This window comes from Arachis hypogaea, chromosome 7 (genome assembly GCF_003086295.3).
Source record: "Arachis hypogaea cultivar Tifrunner chromosome 7, arahy.Tifrunner.gnm2.J5K5, whole genome shotgun sequence".
NCBI classification, from domain to species: Eukaryota; Viridiplantae; Streptophyta; class Magnoliopsida; order Fabales; family Fabaceae; genus Arachis; species Arachis hypogaea.
The window spans coordinates 7,994,563-8,022,101 of record NC_092042.1 but is presented as its reverse complement, the minus strand read 5'-3'; the positions used below and the strand labels follow the sequence as shown (position 1 = coordinate 8,022,101).

Below are 27,539 nucleotides of genomic sequence, written 5' to 3'. Positions count from 1 at the left end.
ACTTTCGAGTATATTATAACGGTGAGGTTATAACAAACACACATGAAGGAGTGACCTTTGTTTGTGATTGTCCATTGTCATTTGCCATTTCATGTACCATGAGTTTTGTCGAGTTGCAAAATGGTCTTTGTAATAACATTCAAAGCCACATTTTGAAAAGGGTGAGCCATCTTTTATACAGAAGTCCTGTGCAAGCATTTGGTGGGCTAATACAGTTTCAAATAATTCCCATCACTGACGATGCCAGTATGCAGCAAATGTTTTATATTTATCAGCAAACCCGATCTCAAGTGCCGATGATAGAGCTGTACGTTGAGTTTGAACAGCAGTCGGGGATGAGTACGGTCGGCGAGGAGGTCAATATTGATGAGCTAACTCTGAAGTCGATGACAAAAACGATGACAGAGACTTGGCAGGCAATCCGGCGGTGCAAAATGAAGCGAATGCCGTTGTAAGCCAACACCCGTTTGGTGTTCCGTCTTTTATGCGGACTCTAGATCTCGAAGCCATGCATGCCCCGGAATTTCCTGAGTATGCGAATATGGGTATGTTGTGATTATTAACTCAAGTTTCCTGTAGTGCTTAAATAATTTGCCTTGTCTGAAATTGATGCTGGTGCGCACGTCGTAGGTGAAGGCAACGTTGCGATGGAAGATGGCGAGTTTAGTGTCGGAATGGAATTTGGTTCGAGAGAGTCAGTGATATCTGCAATCAAAAGCTACACCATCTCTAGAGGAGTTGATTACACTGTGTATGAGTCTGAGCCGCAGACATTCTATGCGAAATGCAAGGGGTATGGTGCCGGGTGCGACTGGCTTATCCGAGCTAGCTTGATTCGAAAAAAAGCTTGTTGGGAGATCAGGAGATACAATGGGAAGCACACGTGCACCATGGGCACGATTTCACAAGATCATGCCAAGTTGGACTCAGACACAATTGCAGATGCCATTAGGCCGTTGGTCGAAGCAGACCATTCGATAAAGGTGAAGTCCGTTATTGCAGAAGTTCAAGGCAGGTTCAACTACACTGTGAGTTACCGCAAGGCTTGGTTGGCAAAGCAGAAAGCTGTCGTAAAAGTTTTTGGTGATTGGGAAGTTTCTTACCAGACTCTGCCAGTGTGGTTGAAAGCAATGACAGTGAAGATGCCAAGGTCTCGTGTTCAAATTAAAACGCTCCCCGTTTACCGTGAAAGTGAGGAGGTTCAAGGTGTAAGAGTTCTGCACTGCGTTTTTGGGAGCTTCTATTCGAGTATTGTAGCATCCAGACACTGCAAGCCACTGGTGCAGGTTGATGGCTCGCACCTGTACGAAAAATATAAAGGTTCACTTCTGGTAGCTGTTGCACAGGATGGGAATCAAAACATTGTGCCTATTGCATTTGCAATTGTCGAGGGCGAGACAGCAGACGCGTGGGAGTTTTTCCTAACCAATTTACGGAGATATGTTGTTACCATTGATGGTGTGGGTATTATTTCTGACCGCCATACCACCATTGACGCTGCAATAGCTCGCAGTAACGGTGCATGGTCACCACCAAGGGCGTGGCACATGTACTGCATCAGCCACATCGGGTCCAACTTCTTAAGGAGGTTCAAGGCTCCATATTTGCGTAAACTCGTGGTCAACACAGGTATTTCAACTTGCTATTATGGTTCTATTCATAGTAAATTTGTGGCACCTACTTATAATTAAATGGTTTGTTCAACAGGCTATTCTAGGACGGGGCTCCCGACCAAAACACGCCATGCATTTCTCCACCAAAAAATGGTGACTGCTGTCTGATCTACCTGTAACGGCCTCCCCATTAATCGGGAGACCAAGAATATAGCTCACATCTTCCAGCGTCACCGTCACCTCACCGACCGGAAGATGGAATGTGTGAGTCTCCGGCCTCCAGCGTTCTACCAAAGCACTCAGTAGTGCAGAATAACCTCTCATTTCGCCGACTCGCGAAACGAGTTGAAACCCAGTCAATGCCAGTGCCGCAACAACTACCTCGTTAAAAGTATCTGGCGGATCAAGTTTTTTGGACAACAAATTCCTGATACCCTACAACAAGAAAATTGATAGCTATTAAAATTCTAAATAATATCAGTTAATATTTTAATCAAAAAAAGAGTTAGCAATAATAATTATTAAAATAATAATAACTTAGTACACTAACATAACAAACCAGCATTATAAACAAATAATAATATACCAATCATAACAATAATTACTCAAATATAACAATAATAACCATAACAATAACTATTTATTATATTGATTTTTTTAATAACAATAACAATAACAATTAATAATTTTTTTTTTAATTAAACAAACATCGTTTAAAAAAACCGTTTAGTACGGCATTATTATCATTATCATAAAAAATACCAACAAATCACTAACAAATAATAATAACTTAGTACACTATCTGATTTATTATTAAAAAATATTATTAAATTATTCTCATGGTCATATCCACTATTATAAACAAATAATAATGTAATATTAATAATAATAATAACAATAATAATAATAACATAATAATAATAATAATAATACTACCAAAAAAATTAAACGATTATGAGAAATAAATAATAACATAATATTAGTAATAGTAATATTACTAACCACAGCATTAATTACAAACAAAATTTAAATAAATATATATTAAAATAAAAAATTTACTTACCCATTGAGGATGATCCAAATATTTAATAATGTGATCTTCAGATTTAGTAAAATCACGAACTATTTTTCAAATGATGGTCTTCGCTCTAACCAGCCCCGTTTTGCTTTTCTTCTTCCTCACTAAACCACTAGCAAGCCTCCAAGGGTACCCCTCACCATTGCCTCTCTCTCTCAACAAGCCTTTCACTTTACAAAATTTTCTTCCTGCATTTTACATTGCACTCGCGTTTATAGCCCCTGGAACTGATGTCCTGAACACGTGTCATGCATGTAGCAGGGGAGCCTTCAAAACGCAACCTGCGTTTTTTCCTGACAGCTTCAAAACGCATCTTCCGTTTTGATTCTCCAATGCGGTCAAAAAAGCAATCTTGGTCTGCATGCAGGGGGCACAGGGACACATTTCGCTTGTTGGAGCTACTCCCCTTCAAAACGCATCCTGCATTTTGCAGCATGCTAATAGCTTTCAGAATTCCTCATGCAGGCAAAACGTTTCCTGCGTTTTGCTTTTCCTGCCACTTGCAGATCCACATTCCAGTATTACACGCCATGCAACAATATACTTGAACATCACCATTTTTTTCCCCATTCATTAATTAATTTCTGAGGCCGGCTGATTTTTTTGCTTATGGAAAGAAGCCATGTGTATCACCATGAAATGGGAAGAATGCAAAATATTGCACTGCTATGGGTCAGAGACAAAACGTGACTTACGTTTTATATTTGTTAAATATTTTTTAATTTTGAAATAAAATAAACTTAGCTTACGTTTTGGCTTTTTAATTTTTTTTAATTTCTTTTTAGTTGGCTTTTAAAAAAACGCACCTTGCGTTTTCGCACCTGAAAAGGCTGAATTTTTTTTTAAACCCACAAAACGCAGGTTGCGTTTTGTTAGTGTCAGAAACTTTTTCTTGGAAGTCCAAAAACGCAGCATGCGTTTTGTGCACATAATAATATTTAAATCCACAAGTTTGCCTATAAATACGAAGTCCGGTTTCGTTTTTCTTCATCTTCACTTCTCCTCTTGGTTTTTCTTTCATAAAGTCCTCAATAGGGTGTTTTTTTGGCAGATAACTGTGTCAAAAAATAGAGTTAGTTGAGGCTGAAGTTATGGAAGGTGTTGCAAACTTGCGAGTATATTATAACGGTGAGGTTATAACAAACACACATGAAGGAGTGACCTTTGTTTGTGAATGTCCATTGTCATTTGCCATTTCATGTACCATGAGTTTTGTCGAGTTGTAAAATGGTCTTTGTAATAACATTCAAAGCCACATTTTGAAAAGGGTGAGCAATCTTTTATACAGAAGACCTGTGCAAGTATTTGGTGGGCTAATACAGTTTCAAATAATTCCCATCACTGACGATGCCAGTATGCAGCAGATGTTTTATATTTATCAACAAACCCGATCTCAAGTGCCGATGATAGAGCTGTACGTTGAGTTTGAACAGAAGTCGGGGATGTGTACGGTCGGCGAGGAGGTCAATGTTGATGAGCTCGGGGATATAGATTGGGAAGAAGATAATAATGATAGCGAAGAGGAATTCGAAGCAAACTATGAAGTCGATGACGAAAACGATGACGGAGACTTGGCAGGCAATCCGGCGATGCAAAATGAAGCGAATGCCGTTGTAAGCCAACACCCGTTTGGTGTTCCGTCTTTTATGCGGACTCTAGATCTCGAAGCCATGCATGCCCCGGAATTTCCTGAGTATGCGAATATGGGTATGTTATGATTATTAACTCAAGTTTCCTGTAGTGCTTAAATAATTTGCCTTGTCTGAAATTGATGCTGGTGCGCACGTCGTAGGTGAAGGCAATGTTGCGATGGAAGATGGCGAGTTTAGTGTCGGAATGGAATTTGGTTCGAGAGAGTCAGTGATATCTGCAATCAAAAGCTACACCATCTCTAGAGGAGTTGATTACACTGTGTATGAGTCTGAGCCGCAGACATTCTATGCGAAATGCAAGGGGTATGGTGCCGGGTGCGACTGGCTTATCCGAGCTAGCTTGATTCGAAAAAAGCTTGTTGGGAGATCAGGAGATACAATGGGAAGCACACGTGCACCATGGGCACGATTTCACAAGATCATGCCAAGTTGGACTCAGACACAATTGCAGATGCCATTAGGCCGTTGGTCGAAGCAGACCATTCGATAAAGGTGAAGTCCGTTATTGCAGAAGTTCAAGGCAGGTTCAACTACACTGTGAGTTACCGCAAGGCTTGGTTGGCAAAGCAGAAAGCTGTCGTAAAAGTTTTTGGTGATTGGGAAGTTTCTTACCAGACTCTACCAGTGTGGTTGAAAGCAATGACAGTGAAGATGCCAAGGTCTCGTGTTCAAATTAAAACGCTCCCCGTTTACCGTGAGAGTGAGGAGGTTCAAGGTGTAAGAGTTCTGCACCGCGTTTTTTGGAGCTTCTATCCGTGTATTGTAGCATTCAGACACTGCAAACCACTGGTGCAGGTTGATGGCACGCACCTGTACGGAAAATATAAAAGTTCACTTCTGGTAGCTGTTGCACAGGATGGGAATCAAAACATTGTGCCTATTGCATTTGCGATTGTCGAGGGCGAGACAGCAGACGCGTGAGAGTTTTTCCTAACCAATTTGCGGAGATATGTTGTTACCATTAATTTAAGTTTTTTTTTTAACTATGGTTGGACTTGAAATCTCTAGTCCATACTCTAATAAATATGCATAACATGTGTTCAAAAGAATATAAAACCTAAAACTTAAAAACAAGAACATATCATGAGTCATATTTGTAAAACAAGAATATTATTTCTCTTGTAGTGACATTAAATTTATTATCCTTAAATCAACTTATGAACTCCATCATCTCCAAGATCGCTTATTGTAACACCCTACCATACAGAGTCTTATGCTTAAGTCATAATTCAGAGATGGCAAGGTATTACGACCTCTAAAATAAAAATTTAGTACGTATAGTAGTATGAATGATTGATTATAACTAGGAGCCTTTGTAGAAAAAGGGGTAAACAAAAAAAATCGCAACTCTAAAGCGCAACACTCCGATCGATAACGTAACGAACAAGGATAACCAACGCGTGATCATATATATACAAAGGAGTGTCAAAAACAGGAATATCAAGACTCAAAATCCGGCTGCGAAGATAACCGGTCCGAGCATACAATATATACATATGATAAAATAAGGAAAACCCCAAAGGAAACCCAAAGGGACACAAATACATAAAACCTATTCTCCAAAATTCTCCCATAAGAGGAGTCATCATAGTTAGTATTATTTAATGGAGAATAAAGTATCTAAGCAAAACATATAAACCCAAAACATAGCCCCGAGAACAAAGGATCTTCGCAATTATAGAAGTCTCCAGCATGCCTCAACGGGAAACATCACGTCCTGCATCTGAAAACCACAAAATCCGCATGGGTGAGAACCAGAGGTCCCCAGCATGGTAACAGCTTCCACATATATAATACATAATAATAGAGGAAAGCCGAAGGCAATCCTAGAACTTCCTCCAAATAATATCAAAGCTTATAAACAAACTAAACCATAAAGGGCATCTAACTAAAGATACTTCAGTCTAACTAATACTTCCCTTTCCAATTCCTTCAGACCTCCCAACCACCAGCAGGAGTATAATATAGCAAACACAGTTATATCAAGCAAGAAATATACAGTTAGGAACAAGTAAGGCATATAGACAATTAGCAAGTAATATGCAGTCAAATAGGCAATCTCAAACAATTCATATAGTATGCATATGATGAATGCCTGTCCCTAGTGGCTGATGATATCATCGTGTCGGTTATAGAGCCAACCCGACAAGTCCTGGTCGCTAACCATTGGACTGTCCCTCTGTCACGCATCCCCAACTCGAGTTATACTCGTCATAAACTTGATCATAATCATGATCTATATCCATCACCCTCACTGGTGAATATTTACGGGGGCAAGCTCATCCGGGTCTTTCACAGTGCCCGGCCACACTTATGACATAGGGTCAACAGAGTATCAAGTCTCAACCTGGAGCACGTGGTGGCTAGCCACTGCTACTACCCAGGGAAACTCGTATCTCAGATAGTGGAAGTGCAAATCACAATTATCAATAATTCAGCATAAACATGCATGAATTCTCATCCATGGATCAACATCCATATCAGCCATCCGGCTCACGGTTCAGTCCAGAACCAGCCAATATTCATATCATACACAGCCATTCCGGCTCACGGTTAAATCCATACCCAGCCCATTGCCATCACGGTTAAATCCATAACCAGCCATCTCATTAACAAATACGGCCTTTCGGCCCATGGCATAACAAGCACTTCCACCACCATCCTCCGCATCTCACATAATCATGCTTGATCCTCAATGATCATTCATTTTCTCCTTGCTTCACTCGCAAGTTACCACATCCACTAGCTCCTTCTCTCATAGCTAGGCATATCATAATGATTTAAGATATAAGTGGTGAGATCGGAGACTTAGAAGTATGAAATTTGGCTTTTAAAACTCAAAAATCAACTTTGGGATGAAAACAGGGACACGCGTACGCGCCCTCCACGCGCACGCGTGGATGGCCTCAAAAACTCATCGACACGCAAGCGTCATGCACGCTGACGCGTGGATTAAAAATTGCCAATCGACGCGCACGCGTCAACCACGCGTACGCGTGGGTGTTCTCGTGCCCCAGGCACAACACTTGCACAGTTTTGGCATAACTCTCTGGAAAATGGCTGGGCATAGGGTGCAGCACCATCGGCGCGCCCGCAAACATCACGCGCACGCGTGGATGGCATTTTCTGGAAGAACGGCGCGCACGCGCCAAGTGCGCCCACACGCAAGGGGTCATTCTGCTAAAAATTTTCTAAGTTAAAAGCTGCAGAATTCACCAATTTAAACCCCAATCTTCCAACGGACATAACTTTCTCATTTTAAATCGTTTTTCACCCGTTCTTCAAACGGCATGGACATCCCGGATCCAATTTCATTTCTAAACAGATTTGGCACAAAACAGAGATCCGTAGTCCAAGTTATGTCCCACCAAAGTATGCCCAAAAACCATATTTTTCATAAAAACCACAAAGTGCCATTTGCAAACAAGCCATTTCCAACTCTTTTCAAAATCAATCAAAATATGCCATTTTCATCCCTTTTCTTTGAAATCAATCAAAAATATATCAATTTCAACATCAAGCCTCCTCAACTCACACATTGAGATTTTACCACAATATACAAAATCACTATCTCATCATTCTAACCCACTTCACCCAAGTGGCTCAACTCAAATATATTGACATATCGTATACTCCTACTCATGCCAATTCTTAACAACACAATTTCCAATAAATCATCATTGTACACAATCAATATCATACTTACCATCAACATGGTTCAACCCACAATTCAACCATAACCAATCATCAAGCATATATCACAACATGCATATTCCTCATACATCATACCATCAAGGCATCATTAATCATCATCACATATATGACCACATCATATATCTCAATCATTCAACAACATCAACCATTCAATGCCTATCTTAGGGCCTCTAGCCTAAGTATTTCCTACCACATTACATATTAGATACGGGAAACCGAAACCATACCTTAGCCGATTTTCCCAAGCTCCACCGGAGCACTTCCAAATCACTTATCCACAAGCTCTCAAGGTCTCAATACCTCCAAGAACAGATTTTTCGCCACCAAACCCTTTCCAAGCTTTTCAAAATCACCAATCAAGCTCCAATATTCACACATACACAACCTAAGCCACAATCATCATACCCATACACAACATCTCAATACCTAACATCATAAAACAACAAAATTACACTAGGCTTGAGAATCTTACCACACCCAAGATCCAAGGAGACAAGATTAACCTTCTCCTTCAAGAGAGTTGGGTCCTATAACATCAAAGAATCTAAAATCTCAACATTTCACCCATGAAACTCGAAAATAAGGGCTGGAATTTCGAACAGCAAAACGTGGTTTACCTCAAGATTGATTGTATGGGTTTTGTAGAGCTCTCCACGGTGAACGTGTGGCCGCAAACGGAGCGACAATCGGAGCTCTAGATCAAAAGTTATGGTGGTTTGAAGATCAAGAGAGAGAAAGAACTTGAGAGACTGTTCTTCCCTCCATGGCCTCCATTTTCAGCATGTGAGTGTGGCTAATGAGGAGAGAGAGTGCTAAAAACTAGGGTTTTGGTTTAGTTATATTGGGCCAAGGGCCCACTTTGGGTCCGGTTGGCCCGGTTTGGCCCGTTCGGTCCAATCTTGGTCCGAATTCTATAAAATTGGTACCAAAATTCTCGTCTCAATCTCCTCCATCATATTTAGCCACAAAAATCACATTTTGGGCTTTCTAGAATAAATTCTCATTTATGGGTTAATTAGCTGTTAATTAACTGGGTTTTATATTCTACCCACCTAATTAGGAATTTTGCCCACAAAATTCAAATGCAATTACCTGAGAATAAATGCGGATAATCCGTTCGCATCTCCGACTCGAGTTCCCAAGTGTGTTCCTCAACACCGCCTCGACTCCAAGCCACTTTGACTAATGAAACCTCTTTTCCACGCAACCGTTTGATACTAGTATCATCAATTCTGACTGGAGCCACTGGAAGCGTCAAATCTTCCCTTAACTGAACCGACTCAGGTTCTAACACATGGCTAGCATCAGGAGTGTACTTCCGAAGCTGCGACACGTGAAACACGTCGTGCAGATTTGAAAGATGAGGTGGTAGAGCCATCCGATACGCCACCGGTCCAATCCTCTCTAGGATCTGAAATGGACCAATGTATCGAGGATTCAACTTCTTTGCCTTAATCGCCCTACCTACCCCTGTAGTCGGAGTAACCTTAAGGAAAACATGATCTCCTTCCTCAAATTCTAAGGGCTTTCGCCTCTGATCGGCGTAACTCTTTTGACGACTCTGCGCCGTAAGCATCCTATCACGAATTTTCTTGACTTGTTCTGTAGTCTCAGCTATCATTTCCGGCCCTAACAAGCTTTTCTCTCCAGCTTCATACCAACATAGCGGAGATTGACATTTCCTCCCATACAAGGCCTCATACGGAGCCATTCCGATGCTCGCATGATAACTATTATTGTATGCAAACTCCACTAATGGCATATACCGATCCCAACTCACCGGTTGGTCCAAAACACAAGCTCTCAACATATCCTCTAGTGTTTGGATCGTCCTTTCAGATTGACCATCTGTTTGAGGATGGTAAGCCGTGCTCAAGCTTAATCGGGTTCCAAAAGCTTTCTGAAATGCACCCCAAAACCTTGAAGTGAAACGAGGATCTCTATCAGAGATTATAGTAGCAGGTACACCATGAAGTCTCACAATCTCCTTTATGTATAACCGTGCTAGCTCCTCAAGGGTGTAAGTCATCCGAATGGGCAAAAAGTGAGCTGACTTCGTCAGTTGGTCCACAATCACCCAGATAGCATCAAAACCAGCCCTAGTCCTTGGCAATCCAGACACAAAGTCCATTGCAATACTTTCCCACTTCCATTGCGGAATCTCTAAAGGTTGCAACATCCCGGAAGGTCTTTGATGTTCAATCTTTACCTTTTGACAAGTTAAGCACTTTGAAACATATTCCGCCACATCATTCTTCATACCCGGCCACCAAAACATCGCCTTTAAATCATGGTACATCTTAGTACTTCCCGGGTGAATGGAGAATCCACTTTTGTGTGCCTCCTTTAAAATATCTTGCCTCAAAGTGCCAACATCCGGCACAATGATCCTACCCTTGAATCTCCATAACCCATCTTTTTCTTCCGACACTCTCCATTGTTTTCCTTGCTCAATGGCCGGTAACACCTTCCATAAAGCTTCATCATTCTGATGAGCCCTTAGGAGTTCGGACTTAAAGTCACTTGAGATTTCTAATCGGCTCAAACACAAAGTTTCGGATACTTCTCGAGCACCAATTTTCATACTCTCGAATCCCTTGAGCAACTTCTCCTCTTGAAGCATCATCCAGGCCGCATATAGCGACTTCCGACTTAACGCATCCGCCACTACGTTCGCCTTTCCCGGATGGTAATGCAACTCAAAGTCGTAGTCCTTCAACAATTCCATCCACCTTCTCTGCCTCATATTAAGCTCTTTCTGATCAAAGAGGTACTTCAAGCTCTTATGATCAGAGAAAACTTGGAACTTAACCCCATAGAGGTAATGCCTCCACACCTTCAAGGCAAACACAACCGCAGCGAGTTCCAAATCGTGCGTAGGGTAATTCACTTCATGCGGTCTCAACTGTCGTGAGGCATACGCCACCACATTATGATGCTGCATCAGCACGCACCCTAGACCCTTCAATGAGGCATCACAATACACCTCAAATGGCTCATTCGGCTCGGGTAACACTAACACAGGTGCAGTGGTCAACTTTTTCTTCAATGTCTGAAAGCTCTCCTCGCACTCAGGAGTCCAAACAAACGGAGTGTCTTTGCGAGTTAACTTTGTCATTGGCAAAGCTTTCTGTGAAAAGCCCTTGATAAACCTTCGGTAATAGCCAGCTAAACCCAGGAAACTCCTTATCTCCGTCACGGTGGTTGGTTGCTTCCAATCCATCACAGCCTCCACCTTAGTTGGATCTACGGCTATTCCCTTCTTACTCACCACGTGACCCAAAAACTTCACCTCACTCTTCCAAAACTCACACTTAGACAGTTTTGCATAGAGTTTCTTCTCCTTTAGAATCTGCAACACGGTCCTCAAGTGTTCTGCATGCTCTTCTTCAGTCTTGGAATAAATCAGTATGTCATCAGTGAAGACAACAACGAATTTATCCAGAAACGGACGGAAAACTCTATTCATGTAGTCCATAAACACTGCAGGAGCGTTCGTCAACCCGAAAGACATTACAGTGTACTCGTAATGACCATAACGAGTCCTGAAAGCGGTCTTAGGGATATCCTCACCCCTCACCCTTATCTGGTGATAACCGGATCGCAAATTAATCTTGGAGAAAACTCCAGCTCCTTGTAACTGATCCATGAGATCATCAATTCTCGGCAATGGGTACTTATTCTTTATTGTAACCTTGTTCAGTTGCCTGTAATCCACACAGAGCCGCATACTCCCATCCTTCTTCTTCACCAGTAACACTGGAGCACCCCACGGAGAGACACTTGGTCGTATAAAATTCTTTCCCAACAAATCCTCTAACTGAGACTTTAGCTCGTTCATCTCTAACGGTGACATCCTATAAGGAGCACTTGAGATTGGTCCCGCCCCGGGCACCAAGTCAATCGCAAACTCAACCTCTCGGTTAGGTGAAAACTCATCAATATCATCAAGAAACACTTCCAGAAACTCACACACAACCGGAATCTGTTCCAACCTTTGGTCATCACCCGAAACGCCCGCGGTTAACAACATGATACCCTGACATTCGGTTCTGGAACAGTTCACCATCATCGAATTCAAGTAATAATTATTCACCACGACCGGCCCTTCAGTATCTTCCGGCATAAAGTACACCGACTTTGTAGAACAATCTAGCAGAACATGGTTCTTTGATAACCAGTCCAATCCCAAGATAAGATCAAAACCAATCATCGGCAAGCAGACTAAATTATGAACAAAATCGCGCTGCTTGAACCTAAAGGAAACTTCCGGGCATCCTAGCCAAGTTACCATGGCTTCATGGGTAGCATTGTACACTCTTAGATCATAACCTAAAGTTACAATCTTCAGTCCTAACTCATGGGCTTTCTCAAATGCAATGAATGAATGTGATGCTCCCGAATCAAATAAAGCATTTAAAGTTTGACCAGCCAGTTCACAGTTACCTCTAATGAGTGTCTCAGATCCCTCAACTCCTACAGTTAAAGTGGTGAACACCCGACCAGTCTGTTGTGCTTTCCCAGCACCTTGTTTCTGCTTCTCAGGACAATTTGCGGCTTTATGCCCCGCCTTTCCACAAGTGTAGCACAAACCCCATCCGGCCTTGCATGGTGCTCCCGGATGGTGACTCCCACATCTAGCACAAGCTTGATCATTTTGAGGCTGCTTCCCATACCTTTTTTCTTGGGAGTTGTTGTTGTTGTTGGACCTCCTAAAAGAGCTTCCCCTCTTGAAAGACAGACCTCTAGGTGCAAAGCTCTTCCCTCGGTTTTGTGGGAATGATCCCTTTTGACTCCCTTTCTCAACGGTTGCCCTCTTCACACACTCTTCAGCAACCCTACACTTGTTTACCAACTCGGAGAAAGTCCTGATCTCCATTGGTCCCACTGAACTGAAGATATCGCTCCGGAGTCCTCCTTCATATTTAACACACTTCCATTCCTCATATTCCACCGGAGTCCCTTGGCACATACGAGAGAACCTGAACAACTCCTCAAACTTGTCAGTATACTCTGATATGGACATAGTACCCTGCTTCAGCTGTAACAATTTAAGCTCCTTGGCCGTCCTAGCAGAAGTCGGAAAGCACTTCTTATAGAACTCCTCTTGGAAAACATTCCAAGTGATATAGTCATCACCCTGCTGCAGAAGACGTCGGATACCTTGCCACTAATGCGACGCTTCATCGACAAGCATATAGGTAGCAAACTCGACACGCTGTCCTTCAGGCACCACTTGCGCTTGCAACGCTCGCTCTATAGCCTGAAACCATGTATTAGCCTCAGTCGGGCTAGCAGTTCCCTTGAACTTAGGTGGATTAACCTTCAAAAAGTTTGCCAGTGTCATCGGGCCCTGAACTCCACCTCCATCATTACCATGGTTGTTCATCTGTTGACCAAGAGCCTCAGCAGTGGCTTGCATAGCAGCAGCCATGTTCTCCAACGTAGTCATAAAGTTCACCGGGTCATTAGGGTTATTCTCTGGTGCACGAGCATTCATACGACCTCTCGCACTACCTCTACCGCGTCCACGAGGCGCCATCTGGTTCCTATACACACCAAACAATCGATATTAAGTTGATCAGTCTCAATATCGGAAGTCTAGTGCTTCAAAGTCCCAAATGCATGCTCATGAACGTTTATGCCAATTATATCAAGTAGATATACTAATAGCACATAACACACTCACAGAGAATGCACAGAAGCATAGTCAGTCCATCCCTCAGGCTCTACAGGAACGAACTGCTCTGATACCATAATGTAACACCCTACCATACAGAGTCTTATGCTTAAGTCATAATTCAGAGATGGCAAGGTATTACGACCTCTAAAATAAAAATTTAGTACGTATAGTAGTATGAATAATTGATTATAACTAGGAGCCTTTGTAGAAAAAGGGGTAAACAAAAAAAAAATCGCAACTCTAAAGCGCAACACTACATCGATAACGTAACGAACAAGGATAACCAACGCGTGATCATATATATACAAAGGAGTGTCAAAAACAGGAATATCAAGACTCAAAATCCGGCTGCGAAGATAACCGGTCCGAGCATACAATATATACATATGATAAAATAAGGAAAACCCCAAAGGAAACCCAAAGGGACACAAATACATAAAACCTATTCTCCAAAATTCTCCCATAAGAGGAGTCATCACAGTTAGTATTATTTAATGGAGAATAAAGTATCTAAGCAAAACATATAAACCCAAAACATAGCCCCGAGAACAAAGGATCTTCGCAATTATAGAAGTCTCCAGCATGCCTCAACAGGAAACATCACGTCCTGCATCTGAAAACCACAAAATTCGCATGGGTGAGAACCAGAGGTCCCCAGCATGGTAACAACTTCCACATATATAATACATAATAATAGAGGAAAGCCGAAGGCAATCCTAGAACTTCCTCCAAATAATATCAAAGCTTATAAACAAACTAAACCATAAAGGGCATCTGACTAAAGATACTTCAGTCTAACTAATACTTCCCTTTCCAATTCCTTCAAACCTCCCAACCACCAGCAGGAGTATAATATAGCAAACACAGTTATATCAAGCAAGAAATATACAGTTAGGAACACGTAAGGCATTTAGACAATTAGCAAGTAATATGCAGTCAAATAGGCAATCTCAAATAATTCATATAGTATGCATATGATGAATGCCTGTCCCTAGTGGCTGATGATATCATCTTGTCGGTTATAGAGCCAACCCGACAAGTCCTGGTCGCTAACCATTGGACTGTCCCTCTGTCACGCATCCCCAACTCGAGTTATACTCGTCATAAACTTGATCATAATCATGATCTATATCCATCACCTCACTGGTGAATATTTACGGGGGCGAGCTCATCCGGGTCTTTCACAGTGCCCGGCCACACTTATGACATAGGGTCAACAGAGTATCAAGTCTCAACCTGGAGCACGTGGTGGCTAGCCACTGCTACTACCCAGGGAAACTCGTATCTCAGATAGTGGAAGTGCAAATCACAATTATCAATAATTCAGCATAAACATGCATGAATTCTCATCCATGGATCAACATCCATATCAGCCATCCGGCTCACGGTTCAGTCCAGAACCAGCCAATATTCATATCATACACAGCCATTCCGGCTCACGGTTAAATCCATACCCAGCCCATTGGCATCACGGTTAAATCCATAACCAGCCATCTCATTAACAAATATGGCCTTTCGGCCCATGGCATAACAAGCACTTCCACCACCATCCTCCGCATCTCACATAATCATGCTTGATCCTCAATGATCATTCATTTTCTCGTTGCTTCACTCGCAAGTTACCACATCCACTAGCTCCTTCTCTCATAGCTAGGCATATCATAATGATTTAAGATATAAGTGGTGAGATCGGAGGCTTAGAAGTATGAAATTTGGCTTTTAAAACTCAAAAATCAACTTTGGGATGAAAACAGGGCCACGTGTACGCGCCCTCCACGCGCACGCGTGGATGGCCTCAAAAACTCATCGACGTGCAAGCGTCATGCACGCTGACGCGTGGATTAAAAATTGCCAATCGACGCGCACGCGTCAACCACGCGTACGCGTGGGTGTTCTCGTGTCCCAGGCACAACACTTGCACAGTTCTGGCATAACTCTCTAGAAAATGGCTGGGCATAGGGTGCAGCACCATCGGCGCACCCGCGCACATCACGCGCATGCGTGGATGGCATTTTCTGGAAGAACGGCGCGCACGCGCCAAGTGCGCCCACGCGCAAGGGGTCATTCTGCTAAAAATTTTCTAAGTTAAAAGCTGCAGAATTCACCAATTTAAACCCCAATCTTCCAACGGACATAACTTTCTCATTTTAAATCGTTTTTCACCCGTTCTTCAAACGGCATGGACATCCCGGATCCAATTTCATTTCTAAACAGATTTGGCACAAAACAGAGATCCGTAGTCCAAGTTATGTCCCACCAAAGTATGCCCAAAAACCATGTTTTTCATAAAAACCACAAAGTGCCATTTGCAAACAAGCCATTTCCAACTCTTTTCAAAATCAATCAAAATATGCCATTTTCATCCCTTTTCTTTGAAATCAATCAAAAATATATCAATTTCAACATCAAGCCTCCTCAACTCACACATTGTGATTTTACCACAATATACAAAATCACTATCTCATCATTCTAACCCACTTCACCCAAGTGGCTCAACTCAAATATATTGACATATCGTATACTCCTACTCATGCCAATTCTTAACAACACAATTTCCAATAAATCATCATTGTACACAATCAATATCATACTCACCATCAACATGGTTCAACCCACAATTCAACCATAACCAATCATCAAGCATATATCACAACATGCATATTCCTCATACATCATACCATCAAGGCATCATTAATCATCATCACATATATGACCACATCATATATCTCAATCATTCAACAACATCAACCATTCAATGCCTATCTTAGGGCCTCTAGGCTAAGTATTTCCTACCACATTACATATTAGATACGAGAAACCGAAACCATACCTTAGCCGATTTTCCCAAGCTCCACCGGAGCACTTCCAAATCACTTATCCACAAGCTCTCAAGGTCTCAATACCTCCAAGAACAGATTTTTCGCCACCAAACCCTTTCCAAACTTTTCAAAATCACCAATCAAGCTCCAATATTCACACATACACAACCTAAGCCACAATCATCATACCCATACACAACATCTCAATACCTAACATCATAAAACAACAAAATTACACTAGGCTTGAGAATCTTACCACACCCAAGGTCCAAGGAGACAAGATTAACCTTCTCCTTCAAGAGAGTTGGGTCCTATAACATCAAAGAACCCAAAATCTCAACATTTCACCCATGAAACTCGAAAATAAGGGCTGGAATTTCGAACAGCAAAATGTTGCTTACCTCAAGATTGATTGTATGGGTTTTGTAGAGCTCTCCGCGGTGAACACGTGGCCGCAAACGGAGCGACAATCGGAGCTCTAGATCAAAAGTTATGGTGGTTTGAAGATCAAGAGAGAGAAAGAACTTGAGAGAGCGTTCTTCCCTCCATGGCCTCCATTTTCAGCATGTGAGTGTGGCTAATGAGGAGAGAGAGTGCTGAAAACTAGGGTTTTGGTTTAGTTATGTTGAGCCAAGAGCCCACTTTGGGTCCGGTTGGCCCGGTTTGGCCCGTTCGGTCCAATCTTGGTCCGAATTCTATAAAATTGGTACCAAAATTCTCGTCTCAATCTCCTCTACCATATTTAGCCACAAAAATCACATTTTGGGCTTTCTAGAATAAATTCTCATTTATGGGTTAATTAGCCGTTAATTAACCGGATTTTACACTTATCGATTTCCTTTACCTTTAAATTTAAAAAGTATCTATAATGCATGTTAAATAATAGGGTGTGTGCAAATAACTAATAAAATCACTTTTCTAAAAGTATTATAATTATAAACCAGTTTTAAAAATAATATTCTTATTAATAAATAAGGATGAATATATCACTAGTCATATAATTATCAAAAATATTATTTATACACTAAAATTAGTTACTCAAATCGATTATATATTTTGTATTTATAAATAAATATATGTGTTATTTAATTTATTTTTAATGTTTATTTTATATTTTAACATATATTTTATATTAATGACTGATTTTAGTGACTGATTTTAATGTATACGTAAGATAATTGTATTGTTATTATTATGATTATACTGAAAATATACCAGTGCGTGCTAAATATATTATGGAGAATAATGCTTACTGAGAAACTCCATTTTAATACAAACAAATAATATTGAGCAAGCCAACTAATATAATAATTTTCTATTCTATCGATTCAATAATTGAGATGGCAACTTAGCCATATAGTGCATAGCTCTTTTCCTATATAAGGCTGAATATGTTTCCAAATCTCTCATTATTATTCTAGTAAAATATCTTGCTTCATATTAACTATAATTATTATTTGCTTTTCTTGAAACATGGATCTTTCTGGAAAAATTAGTATTGAAGTTGGGATCCAAGTTCCAGCTGCAAAGTTCTTCGATGTTTTGGCAAAGCAATTCCACAAAGTTCAAAACATTTGTGGAAGAATCCAAGGAGCCAAATTGCATGAAGGTGATGACTGGCACTGCACTCATTCGGTTAAACAATGGACTTCTGTCGTAGGTAATTTAATTTAGCTTCTAATTAAGTTCTGAATATAAATAACTAAAAATATCAATAATTAATTATTTTTCTTTCATAATATGCTTATTTGTAAAAAAAAAACACAGATAGTAACAATCAATCTGGTCTCTAACAAATCCTCCATACACAATCTTTTAATCTACAAGAAATAGTTTATTAATATAAAAGAACAGTTAGTTAGTTCATATTAATAAAATTTTTATTGTAAAATTCTTTTATTCATTTTTTAGATGATTTAGAATTTAGGATTAAAATTTAGTTTTTTGAATCTATAATTTAAAATTTAAATTTAAAATAAAAAAATAATTTTAAAAAATTAGCTTATATTAGTTAAAAAATGATAATGATAAATTTATAAATTTGTCATTTTTAAATCTTAAAAAACTATATCTAATCTAATCTCGTAGTTTTTTTATTTGGGACAAAAACAAAAATTTATGCTTATTTTAATTGACCATGTGAAACACAGATGGTAAGGTCATTACATATAAGGAGAGAATTGAAGTTCTTGATGAGGAGAACAAGTTAATCACATACAAAATCTTTGATGATGATGTCAATGAACACTATAAGGACCTTAAGATAACCCTTCAAGTGACTGAGAAGGATGATGAACATGGTTGTATTAAATGGACTATTGAATATGAGAAGATTGACGATGATGTTGAAGTTCCATATGGCTTTGTGGAACTTTGTTACAAAAGTTCTAAGGATATTGTTGCTCATCTTCTCAAGGCATAGCTCCAACTACAAAATAATAATGTGATTGGTTAAATGTTAAGTGTGTTTATGTCAATAATGTTTGCTTCGATTGCTTGAATTGAGTGAAATGTAACTTGTTTTCTAAGTTTGTTAACGATCTTGTTGAATGCATTGAATGATGCATCACAATAAATGGGGACTGGGGAGTTCTTGTAATTTAAAATACGTAGTTATTGTTATCCATTCATGTTTGCTTTTACTACAAAGGCACCGATGAAGAATTAATTTATGTGTTTCAGAAAAATTAATATCCGTTGTCAATGAACATAATCGAATGGATAAAATCAGTGGAAGAAAAGAATAAGATTAAAGTGATAATTCGATTCACGAAAATTTTAGTCTCACATCAATTAGTTTCTAAAAAAATTAGGTGGAAACACAGGTACAGTCAACTTCATGTGAAGTTGATACCTGAGAGCCGTTAAATGATTTGACTGATTTGACTAAATTTTCATCTAATGATTCCGAGATATCAACTTCACATGAAATCGTCTTCACCTGAGTTTTTATCAAAAAATTATTACTTAAGTCGTTTACCATAATAAATGATAGATAAGTTATGTCTTGGTTTACAAATAGTACATAACGTAATGAAATTATTTGTGTTTTATTATCTACAGTGATGTATTTCATTAGAAAAGGTATTAGTATCTAAGAGAATATCTGCCAATTTTTTACAACAATAATTAATTATTATTTTTTTTAAATTAAAATTCGAATATTCAACCGCAGTAAACACATTCCAATTCAAATAATAAGGATTAGGTAAATAAGGCAACAATACCTCCCCTAAACATCTTCATCTCTTTCATCGATCACGAGATCTCCACATTCCAAAGTGCTCCGACTCCCATCGCACAGACCGTCGCATCGCCACAGTGTGCCGTACACATCGCCACTCTCCCGTCGCACCGCCGTCTGATCCGCACCGCACTCGCACCCACACCGCTCGCCTGTGGCATTCTCGCCGCTCGCATTCAATTCCCAGGCCAACCCCGCGTTTGCACTGTTGGGGCCTCCACCTTAGTGATTCTTTGGGCACTGCCGGTGTCCTCTGCAACCGATTTCTGTCACCACAATGCGCGCTTTGTATGTGCAGTTTTCTCTTCTGCAGGACCACCGCGGTACCGCATCCTCCTCGCGATCTGCATCAACCGTCCACCGCAGCGCGCTTTCTCCATCTCGTTTCCATCTTTTCACTCCGATCAAAGACACTTACACTAGAAGACAAATATATAATGAGACACATGTAGGAGACGCATCCACAAAAACACTTCCATTAGACACGGTCCAATTAAAAAAACACTTCCATTAGAAATCCGGTGCAGCGTGTGTGGAGGCCGAGTAGCGGCGACAGTGACCTTCGTGTGGAGCGACAATGGTGGCGTTGAGCACGGCCGTGGTAAAAAAAGGTAGGAAAAAGTGGTAAAATATAATTTTAAATTATGATAAATTTTAGTAATTGAGGTGTGTTTTGTTTTTGTTTTTGTGGGCTTTAAAATTTAGTCCAACAAGAATTGGTAGAAGTTAGCATAATCTTTTTTGGTTACCTAACGCAATTGATTTTATTATTGTTATATGAGTACGGCAAAAATAATATCAATTTACACAATAAAACATTTGTTATCTTTTAAATTTTCATATACTTTTTATTAATTATTTACTATTTACCACAAATGATAAATCCTAATAAAGCAGATGAAATTTTTCTCTAAAAATGATTACTTCTTTGACCATTTTCTATAAACAAATACTTCACTTTATGTGGTTCATAGTATATAAAAACATTGCTATTAAATTTTACCAAAAAAATTGGCCAAAAGACATAATGTATCCACTAATAAAAAACTTAATTGATATCTTTTTTTATTTATGAGCTAATAATTTGTTCGATATTAAAATAATTAAAAACTTAATTGTCACTCTATTCAAAATATAATCTTTGTACTAGTGTTTATGGAGAGTAGTAGGACAATAAATTAAAATTACAGAATTATATAAAAAATTGAGAATATTATTAGAGAATTAAATATGTTATTTTAGCTTTTCCATTTTTTTGAATTTTTCATACATAATATCTTTTAACTTAGCAGACTAAGAATTATTTGTTGCAAATTTAAACTCCAAAATAAATAAATTGAATAAAAAGTTTTTATTTGAGCTCAAAAATAAAATAAATTAATTAAATAAAGAATTTTTGTTTGAGCTCAAAAATAAAATAAATAAAAAAACCTATATACTTATATATTCCAAGAATCATAAAGAATTTCCTTTTAAAAAAATATTAACTGATTGTTAATTGAAAAAAGAGTTAGCTTTTAATTTTTTATTTTTTTGTTAAGAGAGAACTTATGCAATAAACAAATAACGAATTTTTTATTTCATTATTGATGAAGAAAGTGAGGTTTACGAAAATATTAGAAAAAATGGTGTTTAACGGGGTTTGGGGGCGTATTTCTCGGGAAGCACAATACGCAAAGTGTGTATTCTCCTACAATACGCAAAATTCGTATTGCGTGCATGGTTGACACGCGTCGAATTTCTGCAAGCCCGTGAATCAGGTGAATAATTACTGTCTCTCTCTCCAATTTGCACACACCTTCTCCAATTTGCATACACTTTCAAAGACACACAACTATAGTTTCACATACTCGGTTTCCTTTCCTTCTACTCTTCAATGCTTCCTTAATTTCATCCTTCCATAGTTTTTCCTGCACAGACTGCCGTCTTCATTTGCCAAGCCATTTGTTTTTTCAAAAATTAACAAGTAAGTTATTTTAATATTACTAATATAATTAATAGATTAATTGTGTATTTTTTTAATCTGAAATAGAAATAATGTGAAAATAATATGTATAGTTGTTATTTAAATTAAATGATATTTATTTATTAGTAGTTGAAAAAAATACATAAATAAAAATTATACCTTTATTATATATTTAGATGAATGATGATGATGTTAATTAGTGATTAGTATTAAATATATTTTAAATTTAAATATAATTTTTTATTTAGGCTATTTAAATCTAAAAATAAAATATAATTGTGATTTTAATTTATATTTTAAAAATTTCAAATTTAAATAGATATTTAAATATATTTTAGTTTTAATTTTATATTGATATTTGAATTTAAATATGTTTGGAATTTACATATATAAGTAAATTTGACGTTACTATATTTCAGCTTTGTTTATAAAATTAAATTTAAATATGTATTTAAATTTGACTTTAAATTTACTTTGTTTTAGATACCGCCTTAGGTAGACAAATGTATATAAAAATTTATATATTATTGTTGTTTGACACAAATTTATTTTGTGACAAGTTTAGAATGACAGCCCACTGGAAGTTCTTACCTCTACTCCGTAATTTTGCTGAGATTAGGGACTTTATGTACATTTTAGTTAGGGTTCCGCTTGCCTGACACATTTGTATAGGACATTATGTCGGGCATCACGTTATAATTGTAAAGATGTGGATGGTCCATTGGCGCTGCTTTGTGTATGGACTTGGGAACGGTTATTGTTCCTAGCACCTGTGCGATTACAACCAAGCTTTCCGCTTGCATGCAGGTAAAGTTACTAATCTTAATATAACATGTTACTATGAATTATTTAGTATGTATTGTTCAAATATATGATTTAAATATATCGGTTTAGTATAATATAGTTTCATTTTATTTCAGCTGGATGCTTGGTGCTCGCAATTTCATGGCTACAAAAAGTGGACCATCTCGCATATTAGGCAGTTAATAGATGATATTCTTGCGGATGGGGTAAGTTTTTTTTTTAGTACATTTATTAGTTTTATTATTATTGTGCATTATTTTGTAGTTATGTTTATATGTTTGTTGTTATGCGTTTGCAGTTTGTGTGAAACCCGTACAGCCATAAACGTATGGAAAACATTGTAGTTCCTAATGAAATCTTGCAGCATCGCTTAATATGGAGTGCAACTGTGCCACTGATATCATTTGAGTGCATTGAATGACATGCATCAGATAGGTCAAAAGACAATTTGGTTTACAGCAGGAAGTTTCTAATGAACCTATGATGCTTGCAGAAGCTCACAACGTGGTCCTGATTGGACCAAAGAACAAAGATTGGAGAAATGAGCATTATGTATACATTATGAGGTGGACAAATTGTTTGACCTCTGTTCTGGTTGGTGATCTCGTAGTGCACTATCAACCTAATACCTCTTTCCATTGTAATAAATTTTTAAACTAATACCTCTCTCCATTTTTATATTCTCACATTCTCAAAAAAATAAAACACTCTCACACTCAATCAACCTAAGACCGTTCCTCTTTTTATAGTACTTCAATTATAATTTTTTATTTAGAAAACAACAATACGCAATCTGTGAATTCATAATACGTAATCAGTGTCTTTGCAATTCGCAATCTGTGGATTGACAATACGTAGTCTGTATATTGACAATACGCAGACTGTGTATTGTCACTTTAATATTAAATAACACAATACGCCTTCTGCGTATTGTTGTATAAATATTAAAAAAATACAATCCATCATTTGCGTATTGTCTTCATGAATGTGTCAACCAGAATCTACCCCTAACAATTCATCTTCTGCGAATTGTACTGTCGCCACGATTTTACAAAACACCCTCACTTCTAATATTGAGGCATTACACCAAATCTTTTGCAATAACTAAAAAAAATGAGCCACAAATAACACGTTATCATTAAAAAAAATAAAAAAATAAAACATAACATAACACGTTATTGAAGTTTTATAACGCGAAAATTTCTCTCTAATTTTTTCAAAAGAAAGGTTCTATAAAAATGTTCTTTCTTCGGCAGCACAAATAGTGTTCAAAAACAAATGGAGGCACTCTGGCTAGACATAACAAAGTCCCCAAAATTAAAGTAAACCAAACATGGCATAATAATCATCACGCATGATAAAATAATTCTACAAATAATTACAAAGATTCAATTTTCTTATAGTGATTATTATTAATATAAATAAATGTTTTAATCAATGATCACTCAAAGTACGGATTTTATAATTTATTAACAATTGTTTTTGTTGGACAATTGATTGATTTGTTAAATCATCATTGTTAAGGATGATAACACTACTCGAATTTACAGGTACCTATTCTGTCCCTATCCGTTCAGGGTATATAATTATCCGCTCCGCACCGAGGCGGATTTTGAGCGGAACGGATTTTTAGAGGGACAGAACGGAGTCGGGTTTAAGTAATACCCGTCCCTACCCGTCTCGACATATATATAATATATATAATTTTAATATATAATATATATATTATATATGTAAAATAATTAGTAAATGATTAATAATATTATATCATATTAAATTTTTATTTTAATTTATATTATGTATATAATGATAGTTATATAAATTTTAAAATTTAATTTTATTTATTGAATTTTAATAATTATAGGAACAGATAAGAGAGGATTGGAGCGAGTTAGAGTTTAATATTTTACTATTCACGAATAAAAACGTGACAAATTCTATGCGAATTATTGTACGATAAGACGAGATCAGATAGAATAAAAATTCACTCCTATCCATTCCGTTGCTACCCCTAATCACTGCCTGGACAATAACAATGATCACAATGTAGAAAATTACGTACTAATATTAAATATTAAATTTGCATTGACAAGACAGATATGAAAATATTTCATCCGACAAGATTAAATGAGAATCAACTACTTTACCTAATACAAATACTATATATAATCATTGATTAATCATACATTGGACAAATTACACACACGTTTTTAGCGAAAATTATTAGAAATGTGTTTGAATATTTTAAAAGTATAAGTTACCATTTTATATTTGATAAAATAAATTTCTTTTCTCGTATCATTATTCTTTATGTTGCCCACATGTGTATGGCTACTCTTTTGTTCCGATTAGTATCTTTATTTCGGCCACGCTAAATTTACATTTGAAAAAGTTTAGAGAATTAACATTTTTATTAAAATTTAGTTAACACTTAATTAATAAAAAAATAATTTTACATATTATTGAATAAAATTTTATACCATTAAAAATATTAATAATAATTAATTGATAATTATAGATTATAAAATTTACTGATTTCTTAATACTCCTCTTTACATTTGTACGCATATTGTGTTGTCTAATATTTTATTTCTTATAACATAATTAACCTTATGATATTGTGATAAAATTTATCTTTATATTTTAAAGACATTTTTTTATCGCATATAAATTTCGACACGATTTATCACTTTGACTAACGGCCACCTAAATCTTACGATATATATTATTCTTAATTTTTCCACTTTCTTGAATAGTAAACTTACAATACTTAAATCACTTTGTGATAATGCATTTTCTCCTATTTTTATTTATTAATATTTAGAGACTACTTCGATAAAGACACTAAAAATGTCTTTTTTTAAAGACGTTTACATGTGTCATGATATTATTGGATATTTTTATTAAATCGGTTAATAATTTACTTTTTTGATAAACTAGAATAAAATCGGTTTATTATAGCAACAATAGTAAACCCAATTATCCGCATTATAATTATTAGACCCGATTTGATCCGACCGATTTACACAATCTAAATCGAATCATGTTAAATTTTTTGATAAAAAGACAAATATATTTCTAATTTTTGTTTAAAAAAAATGATCCAATAAATTATATAAATTAATCGGTTCGACCAAATCTAATAACAATTGAATTTATTATTATTATTATTATAAAAGAATCAATTTTATTTTAATTTATTAAAAAATTAAAAAATAACCAATTCATTAAACAACATGAACTTATAAGCAATCTTAATTAGTTTCTTTTATTGATCCAATCTTTTATGTCATAAATCATATAAAGAACATGTAATAGACAGCACATTAGGATTAAATTAAACAGATGGTGATTGTAAAATTACATTGAAGAACTTGTAGATTCCACCTTTACCAAATCCTTAAAGAAGCACCTTCTTGATGAACTCACATTATGAAGCAAATAAATGCATGACTTAAAAAAGACATGAAATTCAAAAAAAAGACATGATATGTTTGATTATTTTATTATTTTCTAAAAAAATTATTATACAACTGTAAATAAATTTGATTATTTTATTTTATAGATTTTATTATTCTTTTATTATGATATGTTTAATTATTTGAATGGTTGTTTATTTAATTAAAAAAAATATATAGTATGTATAAAAATATACCTAAATATATATCTGGCTTTTTTTTTTAGCACATAACATTACATATTGTTGTATTCATGTTTTATATATATTTTTACAAAATTTTCTCTGATGAGTAATAAGACTAAAATCAGTTAGTATGGTTGTAACTGTTTTGATCGAATCAGTTATTTAGGAAACAATGCAAATTAGAGTTGCAATTTGTTAAACTGTGATCTCTAGATGTGGTTATAAATATGGGTAATTATGTTTTAAGTGAACAACATATTAGAATTTAGAAGTACTCAATATATATTCTAGTATATGTGACTTCCAGCATTGAATAAAATAAATTAAAATCATCAATTTTCTATGCCTGCTTTATGGTATCCCAATAGTTTTTGTTCAAAAAAGGGTTAAATCCTAAATCCTAGCAAATATAAGGAGAAGAATTTTGTGACATAATAATAATTTGTTATATTCACATTGAGGATTAAAAAAGATTGTAACTACCCATTCGTAATTATGCCTTTTTTAATCATCACAATAAAAGTAAGGGTGATATTAAAAAAATTAAATGCATTATATTGACTAGTATATTAATGAGTATTAAACTGTCTATTAATTTATATTTTTATTTATTAAATAAGTATAAAAGTGACAAATACGGGATTAGTACAGTGCAGATAGTAAACACTTCCCACTCTAAAAAAAATCTTGATTTCAAATTTTAATAATATAACCGCAAATATATAAATGAAATTTATCATAAAACTACTCATCTCACAAATTTAAGTAGACAAAAAAATAATATTAATGATTATATTTTTAATATTTTTACTCAAATTAAATAATAGTTTTTTTTAGTTTGTTTAATTTTGTATAAATTTTTTATTTTTTTATTTATTTCATAAACAAAAATTTGTGCACCAAAATTTTTTAAATCTCTATTTTATATAATAGAAGTAGATATAAAAAAATAGCTGATTGCTATTTTTTTTAATATATGTGTGTATGTGCGTGTGGGTGATTCCACAAAATGAAAGAAAATCAAATCATCAAGCACGATAAAAAAAATTATAAATGATTGTCTATTATTCAGTATCCACAATAAGATTCAATTTTTTTTATAGTAGTGATTAATAGTATTATTAATATAAAAAAAATGGTTTAATCGATTATATATCACAGTAGTCCAGATACGGATTTCATAATTTATTACAATTGGTTTTTGTTGAACAATTTATTGATTTGTTTAATCATCATTACCTGGATAATAACAAAGGTCATAATGTAAATTACTAATATTAAATAGTAAATGATAATCCACTACTTTACCTAATACATCAAGAC

General features: G+C 36.5%; 1 protein-coding gene across 1 annotated transcript; it reads left to right on the top strand.

Moving 5' to 3' along the window:
* The first annotated feature begins 13,008 nt into the window (after positions 1-13,008).
* LOC112702306 (MLP-like protein 31) lies at positions 13,009-19,208 on the top strand. The gene is made up of 2 exons (XM_025753283.3): positions 13,009-18,219; positions 18,710-19,208. Exons 1-2 carry the CDS (start codon positions 18,033-18,035, stop codon positions 18,979-18,981), a joined length of 459 nt encoding a protein of 152 aa, XP_025609068.1. The 5' UTR covers positions 13,009-18,032; the 3' UTR covers positions 18,982-19,208.
* The last annotated feature ends 8,331 nt before the right edge of the window (positions 19,209-27,539 follow it).